At 43.2% G+C, this 16257-nt stretch overlaps 1 protein-coding gene across 7 annotated transcripts in view; it reads right to left on the reverse strand.

Annotated features, from left to right (window-relative positions):
• Positions 1-14875, reverse strand: part of nlgn2a (neuroligin 2a) — a 100111-nt gene extending 85236 nt beyond the window's left edge. For 2 of the 7 annotated variants that reach the window (XM_053415643.1, XM_053415639.1), the window contains exon 1: positions 14365-14485. In XM_053415643.1, the coding sequence (XP_053271618.1) occupies positions 14365-14470 (106 nt within the window). In that variant the 5' untranslated portion in view covers positions 14471-14485. Of the gene's footprint in view, positions 1-752; positions 776-8381; positions 8408-9750; positions 9757-14335 lie in introns of all 7 variants that reach the window. The other 5 variants (XM_053415640.1, XM_053415644.1, XM_053415638.1 and 2 more) reach the window with 5 other exon arrangements.
• Positions 14876-16257: the final 1382 nt, after the last annotated feature.

Below are 16257 nucleotides of genomic sequence, written 5' to 3' on the forward strand. Positions count from 1 at the left end.
CTTAATAAAATTAGTAAATAAAAGTACAACTCTCGAATCATGTAATGCTGCATATTGACCTGAATTACAGGGATTATATTTGACAAGTTGTGAACTAGGGTCTGATGATTGTGTCTATTGTTTAACAGCTCTCCGGAAAAATATCAGCGGTTCACTAGATCATTCAAACTTCTATATAAGCCACACACGTGAACAGTATTAACGCAAATTTAGGTTCAGATTCATTTTATAAATCAGGTTTTCTAACTTCATTCTACACCATAGACTGCTTGAGGGAGTCTATGGTCTCCAAAGTGTCCAAAGTGCTGCTCATTGGGATATGTTGGTTTCCTCTTTAAATTTTAAGGTCTTTACCTTATTATGTTATGATTTGGTGCTTAAAAGTGAACTGAATTGATTACCTTTTATTTCAGTTCATTCATTTTTTTGCCATGGATTTTGTTAAGCACTTTGTAATGTTTACATAAAGTGCTAAACAAATAAAGTTATTATTATATTTTCATTAATATGAGTTCTGCATAGAACGTCCAGCATTCAAACACTCAAACAAAGTGACAGTATATTGTAGAACTGATTGAGGATAACACTAGTTCGACATTAACAAGCAGGAGAAACACTCGGTGTGCAGCTGTCAGGACTTTGTTCTTTGACGCTGTCCGTGGTGCTGAAACGGGCCTGACGTTCACGAGCAGCGCAGGCTCCATTCATGATGGACTGTTTTTTTTTTTTTGCCTCATACAAAACTGCAGCACATTCACATTGATGGATTTCCTGACTGACTGCCCAATGCATGATGGTACTAGACTCTTGGTTATTTACCACTGATAATGCACTGAAACCGGCGCATTCAAGTTGTGCGTCATCTGAATACTAAAATTGTAATCACATATTATGGGTAATTCAAAAATGTATAAATGCATTTTGGTAAAAAGGGTGAAGAGGATGACTTATGGTCTATGATCTATAATTTGAATGATTATAATTGTACAAATGTCGGCCTTTGTTCATGTGTCTGTATCAGAGACCTATGTTTGTTCAATTTTGTACGACACTTTCACTTTAGTGTACTGCCGCATAGTTACTTTGTGCGAGGACTGCACTCAGCCTGCACACACTCATCACCTCCTTGAGTTAGTGCATTTGTGTACATCAGTAAACACAGTATATGTGCCTGTGAGCTAATAGAGGATGCAACCCCATCATAATTATGTTGTTGTGTCATGTTTCTATTGCTGCTGGCCTCTGGGGAGTCCCCAAACACAATTTTCGTCAATGCCTGCAATGAGGAATAAATTGTCTTATGTCTTCAATTAAGTGTGAGAACATGTGTGTCTGTGTGTGTATGTGTGTGTGTGTGTGTGTGTGTGTGTGTGTTGCATGGATTAAACTGAGCTTCCAGTCATTAATACTGGGCGTCAGCTTGAACCCAGCAGCGGCTAGTGATGAATGGCGTTTCTCTGATGCATTGACTTTCTCCTACATGAATGAATCTGCAGTCCAGTAAAAGAGGGGGATTTACCCCTGGACAACATCCTGCTCTATCCCTTCATTCCCTCCTTTCTTTTAATCTCAGCTCTCCTTCTCACTTTTTCTCCTGTTCTCTCTGCCCTTACCATTCAGTGTGGTGTTGGGGGCTGGGGGCACTGTGAGGATCTGGCAGAGGGAGCATGCTCTCTCTCTCACTCTGTGTGTGTGTGTGCGTGTGTGCGTGTGTGCGTGTGTGCGTGTGTGCGTGTGTGTGTGTGTGTGTGTGTGTGTGTGTGTGCGCGCAGGAGGGGGTAATTTGCATTCACTGCCACTGGCCACCTCGGCTTCAGAAGCCCTGAAGAGATGGCCCTTTGAGATGCACTGAAAGAGTGTGTGTGTGCATGTGTGTGTGTGAGAGCAAAAGGAGATAGTTAAAGTAAAAGGAACATGCCTCATGCTGCAGAATGAGCTGTGCATGTGCATGTACTGTATGTGTCTAACAAGTCTGCACGTGTGTGTGCGCGTGCATATCATGCATCTTTAGTAACTTATCCTCCAGCCGAACCAGAGCCATTATTAATCCCCTGAAAGCTGAATTCTCATTTTTTTCTTTGCACCTCACAGGTTTCCTGGATCTTCAATCTTCCCACAGCTTCTTTTCTTAAGGTTACTATATAATCACAATTACACTTGCAGTTTTAGAACATTATCTGTTCCCAGGCTCCACAGATACAGGAAACACCGGTAAAAGTGATCCAGTTGAGGGCCCGGTCTGTGTCGTAATTGGTTTTAAATAACCAGCACTACATCACTTTCCGCTCTCTCCGAGTGGCTTTTCCATTCAAGTGAAAAAGGATTATATTTAGGATAAAGGCGTAGAAGTGATTCCTATTTAAAAATGAAATAACAATGTCTAATATCAATTTTGCACGCTTCAGTGTTACAATTCAAAAATTCTTGCAACACCGCACTACCCGGTTTCTAAACCTGAGCTTATCTCCATTTCACAGCATTGCTCGGTAATTTTCAACTGCTGTTGCTCTCGTCAACGACATAGCGACAGGGCGACTGGCCGACTGGCCGTGCTGCCGACTCAGCAGCTCAGCAGTTGAATAGTATCAATAAACTGGGGGATACATTTAGGCAAATACGCTGTCCGATCCCTGTTTACACTATATCACAAACATGACTTCTGTTTGATAGTGGAAGCCTTAGAAAGGCAAAACCAGTACACCAATCGAAAGGTGAGAGATGACCTTATCCAAATAGACAGCTTCCATTCATTGTTTCAGAAAATCCTTCTAATAAAGTTTCAAGCCTGGAATGAGGCAGACCAGCTACGAGAGGAATGGAATAAAAATGATTTAGCAGTTGTGCTAACCAAATCCATGATAACAGCAAGCTCCACCATTCAGATACATCTCTAATACCCTTGAGGATCATAGGGAGTGTAGTACTTCTCATTGACATAGCTAATAAAACACAGTTGATATCAGACAAAACTACAGCATCTACAGGAATATACAACTTTGTTTAATAATCTTTTAGCTCGTGGTAAGGCTACCTTGGATGATAATGTGACAATATGATGGCTCATAGTCAAAATCTCTATGTAGAAATGAGTTTTACTTGTGCAACCAGCAAAAGAATGTATTTAAATATGCATTCAACACTATGGGTCAATACAATCAAACTTTAAATAGGAAACTGGGACAGAGAGTTCACGAGATGGTTGTGTCAGAAACTTGGGCCAGAAGACAAACTGCTGTCCCACCGGAGGACGGAAGCTTATTTTATGTGGCATGTTTAATTGATAGGACAGGTTGCATCAGACTCTGCATCAAATCCAATTAGACGTACTCCATCAATCCCAGAGTTAAATCAGATCATATCCCAGATAGGGCTGGAACGCTGCATGGAGGAAGCCAAGCCAAAAGAACAGGAATAGCCAAAGCCTGAGAGCTTATTATTTAAGTACTGTTGTAAAGTCAATTCACTCTCCTGAGGCTAAGAGCATTTAAATGGGCTGTCTACAGCTAAATACTTCTTCTGCCTCCATTGCTCATCCAACGCATACGGTGATGACTGGAAAGCTGTGAGAATTTGGGGCAGGAGGTGGGGGGTTGGCTTAGGAGAAAAAGAAAGGAGGACAGGACGACAGAAAATGGATGGATTGAGAAGGGTTGAAAAGATTGGCAACGCTGGAAGAAGAGAGATACAATAGGAGCTGAATGAGAAGAACAAACAAACAGATGGCCCACGTGAACGCAACAAATGCGTAAAAACACACTGCAGAGTTTATTAGGGTCATGTGATGTTGCACTCACACCCATAGGACACTAAAGCCTAACCACACATGCACACACACACACACCCTCCCCAACTTCCCTCTCATTCTTTCCATCTCTCTGGCACACAGGCTAAAAATAGCTGGAACCGAGCCCTTGCTAATTCCTTCATTCAGAGTCTAGTGGAAAGGCAAAATGCACGAGGCCTTTGATGCGTTCCCTGACAGGAGGATACAGGAAGTGGCGCTTGGTTGCCAAGGCAACCCCTCCGCCCCACTTTCCCCCCGTCTTGTCTCTTCGATCTAAATTCTGCACTGCTCGAACGTCCCTCCATCCCTGGGTCTCATCCTATCTCCATTTCAGCGTCTGTCCCCGACTGCACTGTTGCTTCAGAGGCGAACCGCAAGGTTTCTAAATGCGATCAATATCATAATCTGGCAGTGGACTCCGTCTCAGTCACGTAATCACATTAGGGAAACCGCTGCATTTGCTTGCAACCACAATAAGTACAGCTACTGAGTGAGATTTGAAAATACTTTGTCTAGTTACAGTCAAATCTGCACAATGCAGATATTACACTTGGGAAACTGTGACTTAAACAAATGGAGATTCACACAAATCCATAGTTTAAGATCAAGGCTGATTGTTTAGTCCACACCTCCATGAGTTTCTTTTCTCCTGCATTATTCCCATCTGAAAATACCAACAAGTGTGTAAGCTAGGCAGTGCTCCATCAGAAGTTTCCAAGTCTCATCATAAAAACGAACCCAACTGTTCACTTTAACCAAACCAAACTCAGCTGTTTCCTATTTAATCTGGGCGGCATAAAATTGCAAAGTTTAATGTAGAAAGCCGGTCACATTATAGTACTGTGCATAGAATGTGCAGAGGAAAAACAGGAAGCTTGACAGGTGCAGTAGCAGCAAGGGGGGCAGGGCTTAGTGCACGGTTTTCAAAAGTTGGAAAAAATCAAGATAAAAGAGAAAGAAACGAAAGGATGATGGGCTGAATACAGGAAGGAAGGATAAAGAACACCTTCTTCAAAGTGAAATTTACTGGATTTAGGCAGATTTTGACATTTTAATAATCTGTTAGGCCAATATAGGCCAAGTGGCTTTGACTTAGATCAGAATTAACGGGATTTAACCAATTGTGCGACTATTCGCAGCATATTGTCTGTTGTCATTTCCCAAGAGATGTGTTTTAGTTAAATTTAGTTTGAAAGCAACAATCCCCGTGCGCAGATACTCTCTACTTCTCTCTACGTTTCAGGAAACCACTCAACTTGACAACACATGAATCACTGATGAACTGCCAAAGCATTGCCTTTGTCCAGAAGCCAATTATAAAACTGGACGGCGCTCCGCACGCATTGGAGGGAATTTCACAGATGATCTGCTCACGCATCCCAACACATCCAGTAAGGTTGGAAAATAACAGTCCACCAAACAGCACACAATATTGAGATGATGTATTCTTGACATGGCGCAGTCCTCTCCTCACTCACTCCCTTTCAAGTACCCGATGTGGCGTCTCCTCTTTGTCTGTACAGCTTTGTCTTGTACGACATGTTAGCCTCAGTAGTTCTGGACACATTTCTGATAACCTTTCCACCAATTCAACAGTCCATCAAACCCACAAGCTCTGCCAGTTTAGCTCTCCGCTCCTCTCAAATTGGATATTGTAGGTCTGTGCTGAAAGATGTGATGTTACCGCCCGGTTTCTTTTTTGTGCAGATATCAAACATTCATAGAGCTTTGTCATGCCTGGGAACCATCAGGGAATCTTTACCGACTGACTGGGGTACAAAAAAAGAATCAAACAAGAAATTGATAGCCAGGAGTATATCTAGAGGTAAACCATCAAAGGCTACTGGGTTTGATGGTTTTTGCCGCTCATCCAAAACACTTCATCAGTTCCCAAGGGGTGCATGTAATCTGATTACCCTGCCTTTAAAGCAAGTCAGTTACACGTCATACTTTACTGTTTAACCCTGCCGATCGCCATAACAGCCCGACTTCCCTACCCTAACTCACCAATAGTAGTAATATATATTGGCTTTCCTGATTTGAATGTCTATTTTCAAGTTTATTTATGTCCGCAGTCCGCAAATAAATGGATTGTCAACAAAACTATGACATTATACTAAAACAACCTGTCGGTCCTTCACATTCGTAAATAATAACTCATGCACATATACAGTGGCTACACAAAGGCTGCTGAGGATTATCAGTAATAATGCTACTCTGCCAGTTCACCAGTTCAAGTTTAAATTGTTAGAAAAAAGTTAAAATACTCAGAGATTAGAAGTGTATCAATAGGGGGTGACAAGATGCAAGGAATTCCAACTGTGAATTTATTTTTAAAGATTATCGATACAAGGATTAGGATTTTTTGGGGCTAATAACCCCGTGTCATAGAACCAGTTTGTTATGTTTAACCTGTAACATATTCGGTTGTGACACAATGACCCAAGAATCCAACTGGAATGCTATGCCCTTCCACTTCATTGAACCTGGCCCTATGTTCATGTTAGCCTGTATTATTAGACACGGGTGGGGGGTTATTTTGTTGTGCTTTGCTGCAACCAGTTTATAGGCATTGACGTTTTCAAAGTGTTAATTTACAGTCATTGTTAAAGCTTTGAAAGCAGTTTTTAGGTTAATGTTTCCCACATTAACGGCACCTATAGCCTTAACCATTGGGTGGGACTGGTTTGCAGATATCTAACTGTAAGCATCATCACAGAATCCTCCAGATTCAATGTAGCAGTTCCATAAAACCAAGTTTCGCTTGTTCCTCATCGACTCCTATCCTTTAATTTATTTTACAGCGCAACCGTATGAATAAGAACATACTACGATCAGAATGAGACACGATCACTATTTATCGGGATTTATTTGATGTTACCGTCGTGAACCACCATAAAACAAATCAATCCCATCATAAACCCCATCGAGTTTTGTGTTCTAGCACGGCAAGTCTACAGTAGCTCCCTCACGTTCACAGTGGAGCCTCTAATAAAAGAGCAAGTAATTAGTGTTGACACATGGAAGCAATGAGTATTTTTAGACTGTTCCGTGGTGTTTTATAACAAGGAGAGTCGGTTTGCGGCACGTTGTTTCGGGAGATTTCAAGCAGAGGTGTGGTAAAGACTCTATAATATATAGAAAGTGTACCTCCTACCTGTGGGGACAACATGCAAGGTCACAATCTAATAACATAGGGTTTCAGTGCCCCCCCCCGTTTTCTATTGGTCAGACAAAAGTGGATTTCAAACCCTGTCAGTGTTTTTAATCAGCATTGCAGCTCAGCTCTGTTCACGGTGGTTTGCACACACTGGCTCTACCTGGGCGAGCCCAACCAGGTAGACAAAATCAATGGCTTTCAGCCTCGGTACATCTTACATCACAACACCTTATTTCACTCTTCAGACGAGTTTCTTTTATCCACACACCACTCTGAGTGGTGCACACTGCAGTAAGAGCGGAGACTGGAGGCTTCAATGTGCACAGTTGAATTGCTCAATACTTGTCGTGCACGTGAGGCGTACAGGGAACAGCATTAAACTGTAACTTCTAGGGCTGGCACGTTCATAGTTCACAATCAAACTGTAGTAACCAGTTCAAATTCAAAATATATAGTCTAGAATCGTACAGACCGGTAGGAGGTGGTTTTGCTTGTGTTTTTTATTAACATGTTCGAGAAAAAAAAAGATCCAACATAGGGCACGATCAACAAAGTAAATCGGTAATGTTGCGTTATTTTGTTAATGAAAATGAAGAGTGCTAGCAAGCGAAGCCGTCAAGTGGCAAAGTATCCAAACTTCACATCTGGTTTCAGACATATGTAATCGCGAAAGAAAGTGACTGAGGCCATATCAACTTTTGGTTGAGAAGTCCGATCATCCTATTGTCCTTCTGTTTGAAGTCGTAGACACCCTTCTGTGGTACGGTTGTGTCCTTGTCTCTCAGTGTCCTCCACAGGCTGATATGATTCTGCTTTCACCCTAATGACCTCCCAGAGTAAGACAAAGCCTTTGACCAGGCGAGGTCAGTCTCCGTCTGCCCCTCTGTGCTTCAGCAGATGGAGGAGAGGGAGACGGGGCGAGGGGAAACATGACAGGAGGACAAAAACTAAAGATGGACTCCCGGAGTTTGTTTGTAAGGGTTGGACCACAGGCTGGATGGGGCCTTTTGCTCTGACTTCCATCTTCCCTGAAATGAGAACTATCTGGAGATGCTGAGCTTCAAGTCCAACTTTCTGCTTCTAGCTGCATCCTTGTCTTTTTGGATTCCTTCAGCTCTGGCAAGCATGCTCACATTACAGAATAATTTGGGGTGTGAGATAGAGGGTGTGTGTGTGAGGCAGGGAGAAAGACAGTGGATATTTCATGAGTCCCTTGGGAGCTACAGGCAACCACAGTGTATGTAACAGCAATTGTTCATTGTGGGGCGAGCGGATTGTCTTGTGCCTGCAGAAAGATGGTGATCTACAGTATTTTCAGCGCCATCATCCATTTTTTGTTCTTCAGAGGGTATCAGCTGGGGCTGGCAGGAAAGAGAGACGACATAAAGAGGATAATCATGGTTTCTTTCTGGCATCAGAAGCAATGTACATTTCCACTGCTGCATGCCAGCGCCTCTCTCTCTCTCTCTCTCTCTCTCCCTCTATGATTTATCTGTTTGTTTTTATCACTTTTTTTCTATTCATTCATCTCTAGCCCTTTGGCGAAGTCGCAGCGCAGCCCTCGGCCGCCGCGTGCAGAATCGTGTTAGTATCGAACCCCTCCTGATGCATCTGCTCACAAAATTGAAATGTTGCAGAACAGAGGGGAGACGTGGGAGCTTGAGCCTGATGCATGGAGATAGATGAAGTATTGGATGGAATAATTTATGAGGCACCCTGAGGCTCAGCCCAAGGAGCACGGCGCTGACAACGCTGAGGTTAGCGGTTCAAATCCCAGAGGATTATCTCTCGCAAAACCGATGTATACCCTTCTAGAACAGGATTAATTGGGAAGAACTAGCAGCTTAAAAGGCACTTTGTAACAGCTTACCAGGGCGAAACCCCGGCCTACCACCAATAAAGTTCTTTCAACATTATGGGTGTCTGTCCCAGTTTATTCAAGACACATGCTTGTTTGATTGCTGAACCCTTGTCTAAGGAGTGACATGCTTATTGGTTCTGTACAATGGCTGGGCAAAGAGCTATTGAAGGGCAACAGCCCTAAACTGATCATAATGGGGTCACGTGTGATAAACGGTTTGACATAGAAAAATTAGGTAAAGACTTTCCCTCAGTTACTGTGTTGGTGCTTGATAAAATAAGGAAAACGTAGAATGTATTACACATCGGTCCTATATATTTAAACTAGTAAGGGTCGACTAAATCTACTAGTAGGATGTTATCACCCATTTATTTCATTGCTTATGTGATAGAAATTTTACTATTAGGGCAATGATTAATATGAGGAACTACTTTGATCTTTAGACAAGACAAATGTCTCTCTGAGAAACCAGGGTGTTGATCCACCATATGATGTTATGTTACTTTCTCACCCTCACATTCACCTAACAGAGACTTTACAGCACGGGGGATTTGTTGTGGTTGTAGACATTAAGACAGATGTTACACTCCAGGGGTCTGAGATAGAGCAGAAGACAGGATATTCATCACCTATTCTACACATCAAAGAGGTTGATGTATAACATTTGTTCTCTCACTAGGAGGGGCTTGGAGGTGTATAAAGTGTTGCTAATTCTTGTATGTCATTGCTCATTGTATGAAATCTATTCCATATTCTTGTACATTGATGCCCATCTGCAGATGTAGAATACACTTCCAGAAAGACATTGTAATGACTTGTGCTTGACTATTGAGAAATTCCCATGACATGTAGATGAGTAGGTGAAGAAGGTCTGTTATCAGGCACGTATGCTCATGAAACTATGTTTGGAAAAGTTATGCACAAATTCCCATGCATAACCCTCACGAATGTCTAGTATCACAAACAACCGGTGAGCTGTGTGCAAATCCCATCAGCTGCATTCCCAAGCAAAAAAACGAGGAGAAGTTATTCTTGGCGGAAAATGTAATATTTAAAAATGATTGATGACAATAGCGTGGTTGCTCCTGTTGTCGGGTGGACTGTTTCTGGTCGTCTGCCTTGAATGGGCTTGTTTCAGTTTCCGGTGGAGATGCTTCAGCAGGTGTCGCCTTCCTCACATCAACCATCTTTCTGCTAACATCAAACCAATGGTTTCTTCATCACATCAACAGTACGGCTTCTGAGTGTGCAGGGGGAAACATTGACAGCGAGTTCCCATTTATGGGCTGTGGAGTCCAGCTACCCCAACTCATTCACCATGACGACTCGGGGCTGTGTTAACAGCTGCTGAGAGAATAATGCTGTGTGTGTGAGGGCCCGGCGGCGGCAGCAGCGGAGGCCAGCCCATTCCTCCCTTCCTCTAGCCATCGATCCAGCGTGACTCTGCAGGAGCCACATGAAAACCTCTCGCCAAGATTTATGGCATGTCATCTCTGAGGGGAACCAGTAGAGCCCCCCCCCCCCCCCCCCCCTTGCCTGTGTTTGGTAAGGGAGCAACCTGCTAGAGGGTAAAAACCAATGGGTCCTTAGGCCTGGTATTTTATAAAAAAAAGTGCAAGCTGGCTTTATAGTTTATATGATGGTGACATTCTGACTCTCACTCAGTTTATTTATTTATTTATTATTTATTTGTCTAAACCCTCTGATATGACCCCCAGCTATGTAACAATAGCCTGCTTACTGTCCTCTCTCGCCGTGGTTACAGGGATGCACATACACTGTTAAGGATTCTGAATAACAGGACACGTTTTGTCATCTACATCTGTCCACCCACCACGCCCCCCCCCCCCCCCCCCCCCAACCTCCTCTGCTTCCTCCTTTTCTTAATTACGACAGCTACTAGAGGTCACCTCACAATAAAACATAAGTATGGGTCGTAATAAACCGCCGACCAGGCGACCTATGGGATCGTTTTCGTCAGGACGGTCTAGGAATAGGTCACGGTGTGCAGAGAATGTGATGAGGAACGAGGCTCTGAAATATTAAAATACTGGAAGAGGCAAATTCCCCTTGAAAAAACGCTATAAATCATAGTTTCCACATTAGTTTAAGCTCCTGTTTATGAGAGCGTAACAAGTGTGATGTTGTTTTTATTACTGTGGGAATGATTACATGCGTCTGTTCCTAATTCATTACAAACTCACAAACATGCTTATTCATGCGTGCCAGGGAACAAAAAATGACAACAAGTGAACGAGCCTCGCGTCTTCCTAAGCATTTAAAAATATGAAGTGAGGATGTTTGTTTGTTTATCTATGAACAAACACACACATTCATGTCTTCAGTGCCCCACTTTCTTGGATTCCCACTGACGACAGCATTAAGAAGTAGTTCTGTGAGATTAATCCACTTACGAGGGGTTATATTTTTGATGATACCGTCTCATGGCTGCTCCACCGAATGAACACGAGCTAAAAGAACTCGCATTCGTGTTTTAATACATGAGAAGAGCAGAAGTGAGAGGACATGGGCGGCACGGCAAACGGAAATGGGAGAGAATCTGTGTGTGCATGTGTGGTTATGGGAGCATATTTAACTTTGTGGTGTGCTACAGCGAGTTGAGCTCATATAGTCCCGACGGACATGGTGGCAGTTGTCTGATCCCTAGGCCCCCTCTCCTCTTCTCTCCTGATTCCCCCCTCCAAAAAAAAAGAGGTGGTGAGGAGGAGAAGCGGAGGAGGAAGGAAGGAGGAGCACAAGACGCGGACAACCCCAGGGCTGCATGAGGGAATGCTGAGGTTAGCAATGTCATGCCTGACTTGATCACCATAAAAGTGCCAGCAATGATGATGAAGGATGAGAAATGAAAGGAGTTCATATGTTGCCTGCTCCCCCCCCCCCCCCCCCCCTCTCAATAAACCAAAGCATTTCTTTCTGTATCTGGTGCTAGATATTTTCAATGTTATCTTTTTTAATTCACTCGGGCTATATAGTGTGCAATACACTTTGCAGGGGCTACAAAAAAGACTGCCTGCGCAATGAACATATTTACCATGTGTGTGTGTGTGTGTGTGTGTGTGTGTGTGTGTGTGTGTGTGTGTGTGTGTGTGTGTGTGTGTGTGTGTGTGTGTGTGTGTGTGTGTGTGTGTGTGTGTGTGTGCGCGTTTGGAACGCGGTCACTTATGTGTGTGGACTACATAAAACCAATTCCCCTATCTGCATAGAGACACTAAATCCCACAATGACAGGTCGAGCTAGGTCGCTATATAGCTTTGACATTACAATTTAGTAAATGGACGGAAAAAGAAGCTTTATCAAATCAAAGGTGTTTTTTCTGAGAGAGCTATATTTACATTTATACATGTTCTCTTCACATCTCGTTCAATAAAAATTGATTTGAAGCATTTTTGACATTGTGGGAGAAAACCAAGTAAAACCTTGGCTTACTCTTTAACAGAGACTACCATTTTATGGACTATAGAGCATTTTAAGTCCATTAAAGTGCAATAAGGAGTTAAATCAAGTCTATTTTACCCTTTGAACATTGTTTTTGATCATCTCACTGTCATGAGATCAAACTCATCAGATAAATACATATGATATGAAACAGAAAGAATAAGCTTAACAACTTTTTTCAGATGTAATGTCCCTGCAGTAAAGCAGCACCAGTGTTATGTGCAAAAAAAGTTACCATAAAGCCCTGTTAATAAATGTGTGTTTGTATTTATAGGACCTGTGTTATGGCACTTGCATTTCCACAAAGTCGTTCATCTCAGGGAACAGGGAAAAAACAACCTGCTCGACAGTGTGAAATGACTCAGGACCTGACTTATTGTGTTTTGTATGTGCCCGAGGAGCTTTAAGTGGCAATGATGGGGTGTCGAGGGCTGAGGCTGCAGTGTCTGAGTGGAGAGGCGGAGGGAAGGATGTTGAGCTGTGGAGGTCTTTACAAAAAAAGGAAAAGAAGTCCGGGCAGGGAATCGCTGAAAGGGAGACAGTGTTAGAGTGAGGGATCTGTTTAAATCATGAAATCAGTAACTCATCACATAAAAAAGCATTGATTAATAAAAACATACATATGTGCAGATATGCAGACGTCTTTCCAAAAATGGATGATGTGATCTTTTTTTTCCTTCTTCCATTTTCTTAAGACCTCCTGTCATCTCCCACGTCAAAACGGATGTGTTCTTCTTTCTGCAATTGAAACCAAACTTTTCTCTGCCGGCTTAGAGCAGCTTATATTAGAGATGTAGAAACCAAAAGACAAATGGGGAAACACATCCCTAGGCAAGGAGAGGGAGAAAGAGGGAGAGAAGAGGGGGTGGAGGGTGATGGAAGTCTCTCATATAAGAGCTGCCGACAAACTGTGGAATTCTTTCTCTTTTATTTGCTCGCGCACCTAATCGTGCCCGGGTAGACAAAAACGTCCAGAGTAGGATCTGAGCAGAGAGAAGAAGGTTCATGAAGGGAAAAGGTAAAAAAAATAGATGAAAAGTCAAACGTCACCATATCCTTTTGCCATAAAGCACCTGGAAATTGCCTCAGCGCTGACCTTTGCTTTCTTGCTTTGTAACAGGGAGGGGAAGTTGTAAAAAAAAAAAATCCTCCACAGAATAATTTGCATATTGTACACAATACTCGTTCTAAATCTTAGATTCACAATCCACAAGAAGCCTCTATGAAATATGTATGATGTTGAAGAGTAGTGCATTCATCTGGAGGAGAATGGAAATATTGTCTGTGGTTTTCCAGACCATTTCCCCGGCTCCGTATGCTGACGAGTGGTTCACCGTTCACTGAATCCCTCCCATGAACAGCAATGGTTCACAGCAGCAGATGCTTGATTAGAAGTCAATGCAGGCAAAGCAGATGAATGGGGTTGAATATGAAATGAAAGTTTTCTACCTTCTTTATTTGTCACTTGTTAAACACTCCACTAAAGCTGCCTGGGCCACAATGGATGCATGTGGAGGGCGTAATCAAAATAATAAGGAAAAACCCATTAAAATAAATGACTGGATTCAGACGGAAAAAATTGAGTGCTTTTACTTTGAAAGAAGGAACAGGAAGTGACATATTATGACAGATTATGATGTTTGTGAAAACTGTGGTGAAAAACCTTTGTCACTGTTTATTCTGCTTTGAACCATGATTGGAGAAAATAAGCGAGACCCTTGCAAGATGCTGATCTCACACCTCCAGTGTGGCTCGGGCATAACACCACAGTTCTCTACTAAAGAAAAAAATCTCTAAAAAGGTTGTTTCTTGATTTTTCCTGCCATCTGCATGGATTAAGAACTGGTGAGGACATGTAGAGTAGTTACACCCAGAGCGTTTTATCACAACCTCATGTATGTAGCCATCACGTCCACAGGACATTTACGGACTGCTCCTTTTAAACAAAGTTAGCTGGAAATGTAAAAAGGTCAGTCAGCCATTTCCAACCAACTCTCGGAGGTGAAATCTGTCAGAGACATTAATCAAGAATCAAGAATCTAAAAGCAACCAATTCAAAACTCCCACCCTTCACCATCCCTGTATTTAATACTGTCCACTCACCGTCCTCCGTCGGCACGTAGACATTGAGGTAGAGGCAGTCCTCGCTCTGGTTCTGGATGTATCCGGCTGCCACATCCAGGTTGTCCGTGAACCACACGGGCAGCATGATCTCTGGCAGCACCCCTTGGACGTTCTGAGGGCACACCGGGGCAAACTGCGTGGCGTTGCGGATCTCCTGCCAGGATCCCGGCGCCTCGGGCGGCTGAAAGCGGCGGTCGCCAATGGGTGCCGTGGCGTAGGGCACGCCCAGGTACTGCTCCACCGGGCCTAGAATCTCATTGTTCAAGTCTTTCTTTACACCTCGGAGCTTGCCATAGTTGGTGGTGACTATAGGGTGCTTGGAAGGGTCCATCTTTTGGCTCGAGGCCAGGCTGAAGAATAGAATGAGGCCTAGCGCCCCCATCAGGCACCAGTCTGTCACGAGAGTCAGGGGGCGTGTCCTGGACGCCAAACCCCGCCGACTTTGTTTGCTTGGAGCAAGTGGAAGGGAGTACATGACTGGATTCATACTGTTCAGCCCCCTGCTTCCAGTCTATGAGGGAACGTGGATTAAAACCAACAATGTGTTAAAGCAGAAGAGATGGATTAAAACAACAAAAGAAGCCAAGGCCCTGACAGACGAAAAGGAGCCTTCTTGGAGGTACAATCCCAAGGAGCGCTGAGCGGAGGTGAAGTGAAGGACACAGCAGTTGTTGGGGTACAGCAGGGTCCACAGGGAGCTGGAGAAGGAGGTGGAACCTCGGTCTGGCTGCCAGGTCACTGCTGGTTCTGAGTGATGGCGATCCGTAACGCTTCCCCAGCCATGGCTCTGTTACGTTCCATCCCTATTGGTCGTCTATTGTCCAGATCATTTGATTTGAGGTGCTTTCACAGCCACTGAATCCTGCAGAAAAAAAAAGAGAGAGAGGGAAAGGAGATTTAAAGATTGGTCGGTGACACAAAGAGAGAAAAACAGAAAACAAGAAAAGGTGGCAAAGGGTGGGGGTGGGGGGGGGGTGACAGAGAAAGATAAGCTTATCTGAAACAGAAATATATTCCATTGAATGTATTTCAACCCGTTGCCGAGGGAAAAAAGATTTCCTGAATGGAAAAACCCGCAGAGATGAAATGACACCAAGTCAATAGGCTTCACTCTGGGAAACATTTGACGTGGTGATCAATGCGTTTCGCCTCACGTCATTACATCACACCGTGGAAAACAGCAGCCACGCACCGTGTGGAGTCATGAAACCCTCACGTTTGACTTCCTGCGAGTGATCTCACCTGCTGAAAGTCTCATGTCTGCTCCGTGTTGACTGCACACGGCGACATGACTCCTCTTTCTATTATGCATGAGAACCCCCCGAATCAGTCTTGTTCACCTTGTCTTGGTCTGACCTGCGCGAAGACATGCACCGAATCCCTCCTGGCAAACTGCCCCCCCGGCTCATTCCTGACATGCACACATCTCACAGCGCTGACGCTGACGAGTCAATATTTATCGACCCGCTAATTGAACCACACTTCACACTTTCAAGATTCGCAAATCATTCATCGTATCAACTTCTCTCTGTGCACAACAACCCACCCGCCATCATTTTGAGAATTTATTTCGACAAAATACTTAATAATATAAAAAATATATAAAAATAAGCATGTAGACATAATACTAACACTATGTGTAATATTATTCAGTTTTTCTATATTAAATATGACTATTAATGTGTAATGGGCTCTTTTCATTGTATTACGTTCAATATCATATGCAATACTCCATATAACTTCCACTAAAGTATTAGTTTAATGTCTCATGTAACTCAGTTATTTAACATATTTAAATTTAATTTCTACTCTTATTTCAGACTGAAAGACATTCATGGATATCACAGGTGTTGATCTCGGGGAGCGGTTTGG

This window comes from Pleuronectes platessa, chromosome 23, assembly GCF_947347685.1.
Source record: "Pleuronectes platessa chromosome 23, fPlePla1.1, whole genome shotgun sequence".
In the NCBI taxonomy this organism is placed as follows: Eukaryota; Metazoa; Chordata; class Actinopteri; order Pleuronectiformes; family Pleuronectidae; genus Pleuronectes; species Pleuronectes platessa.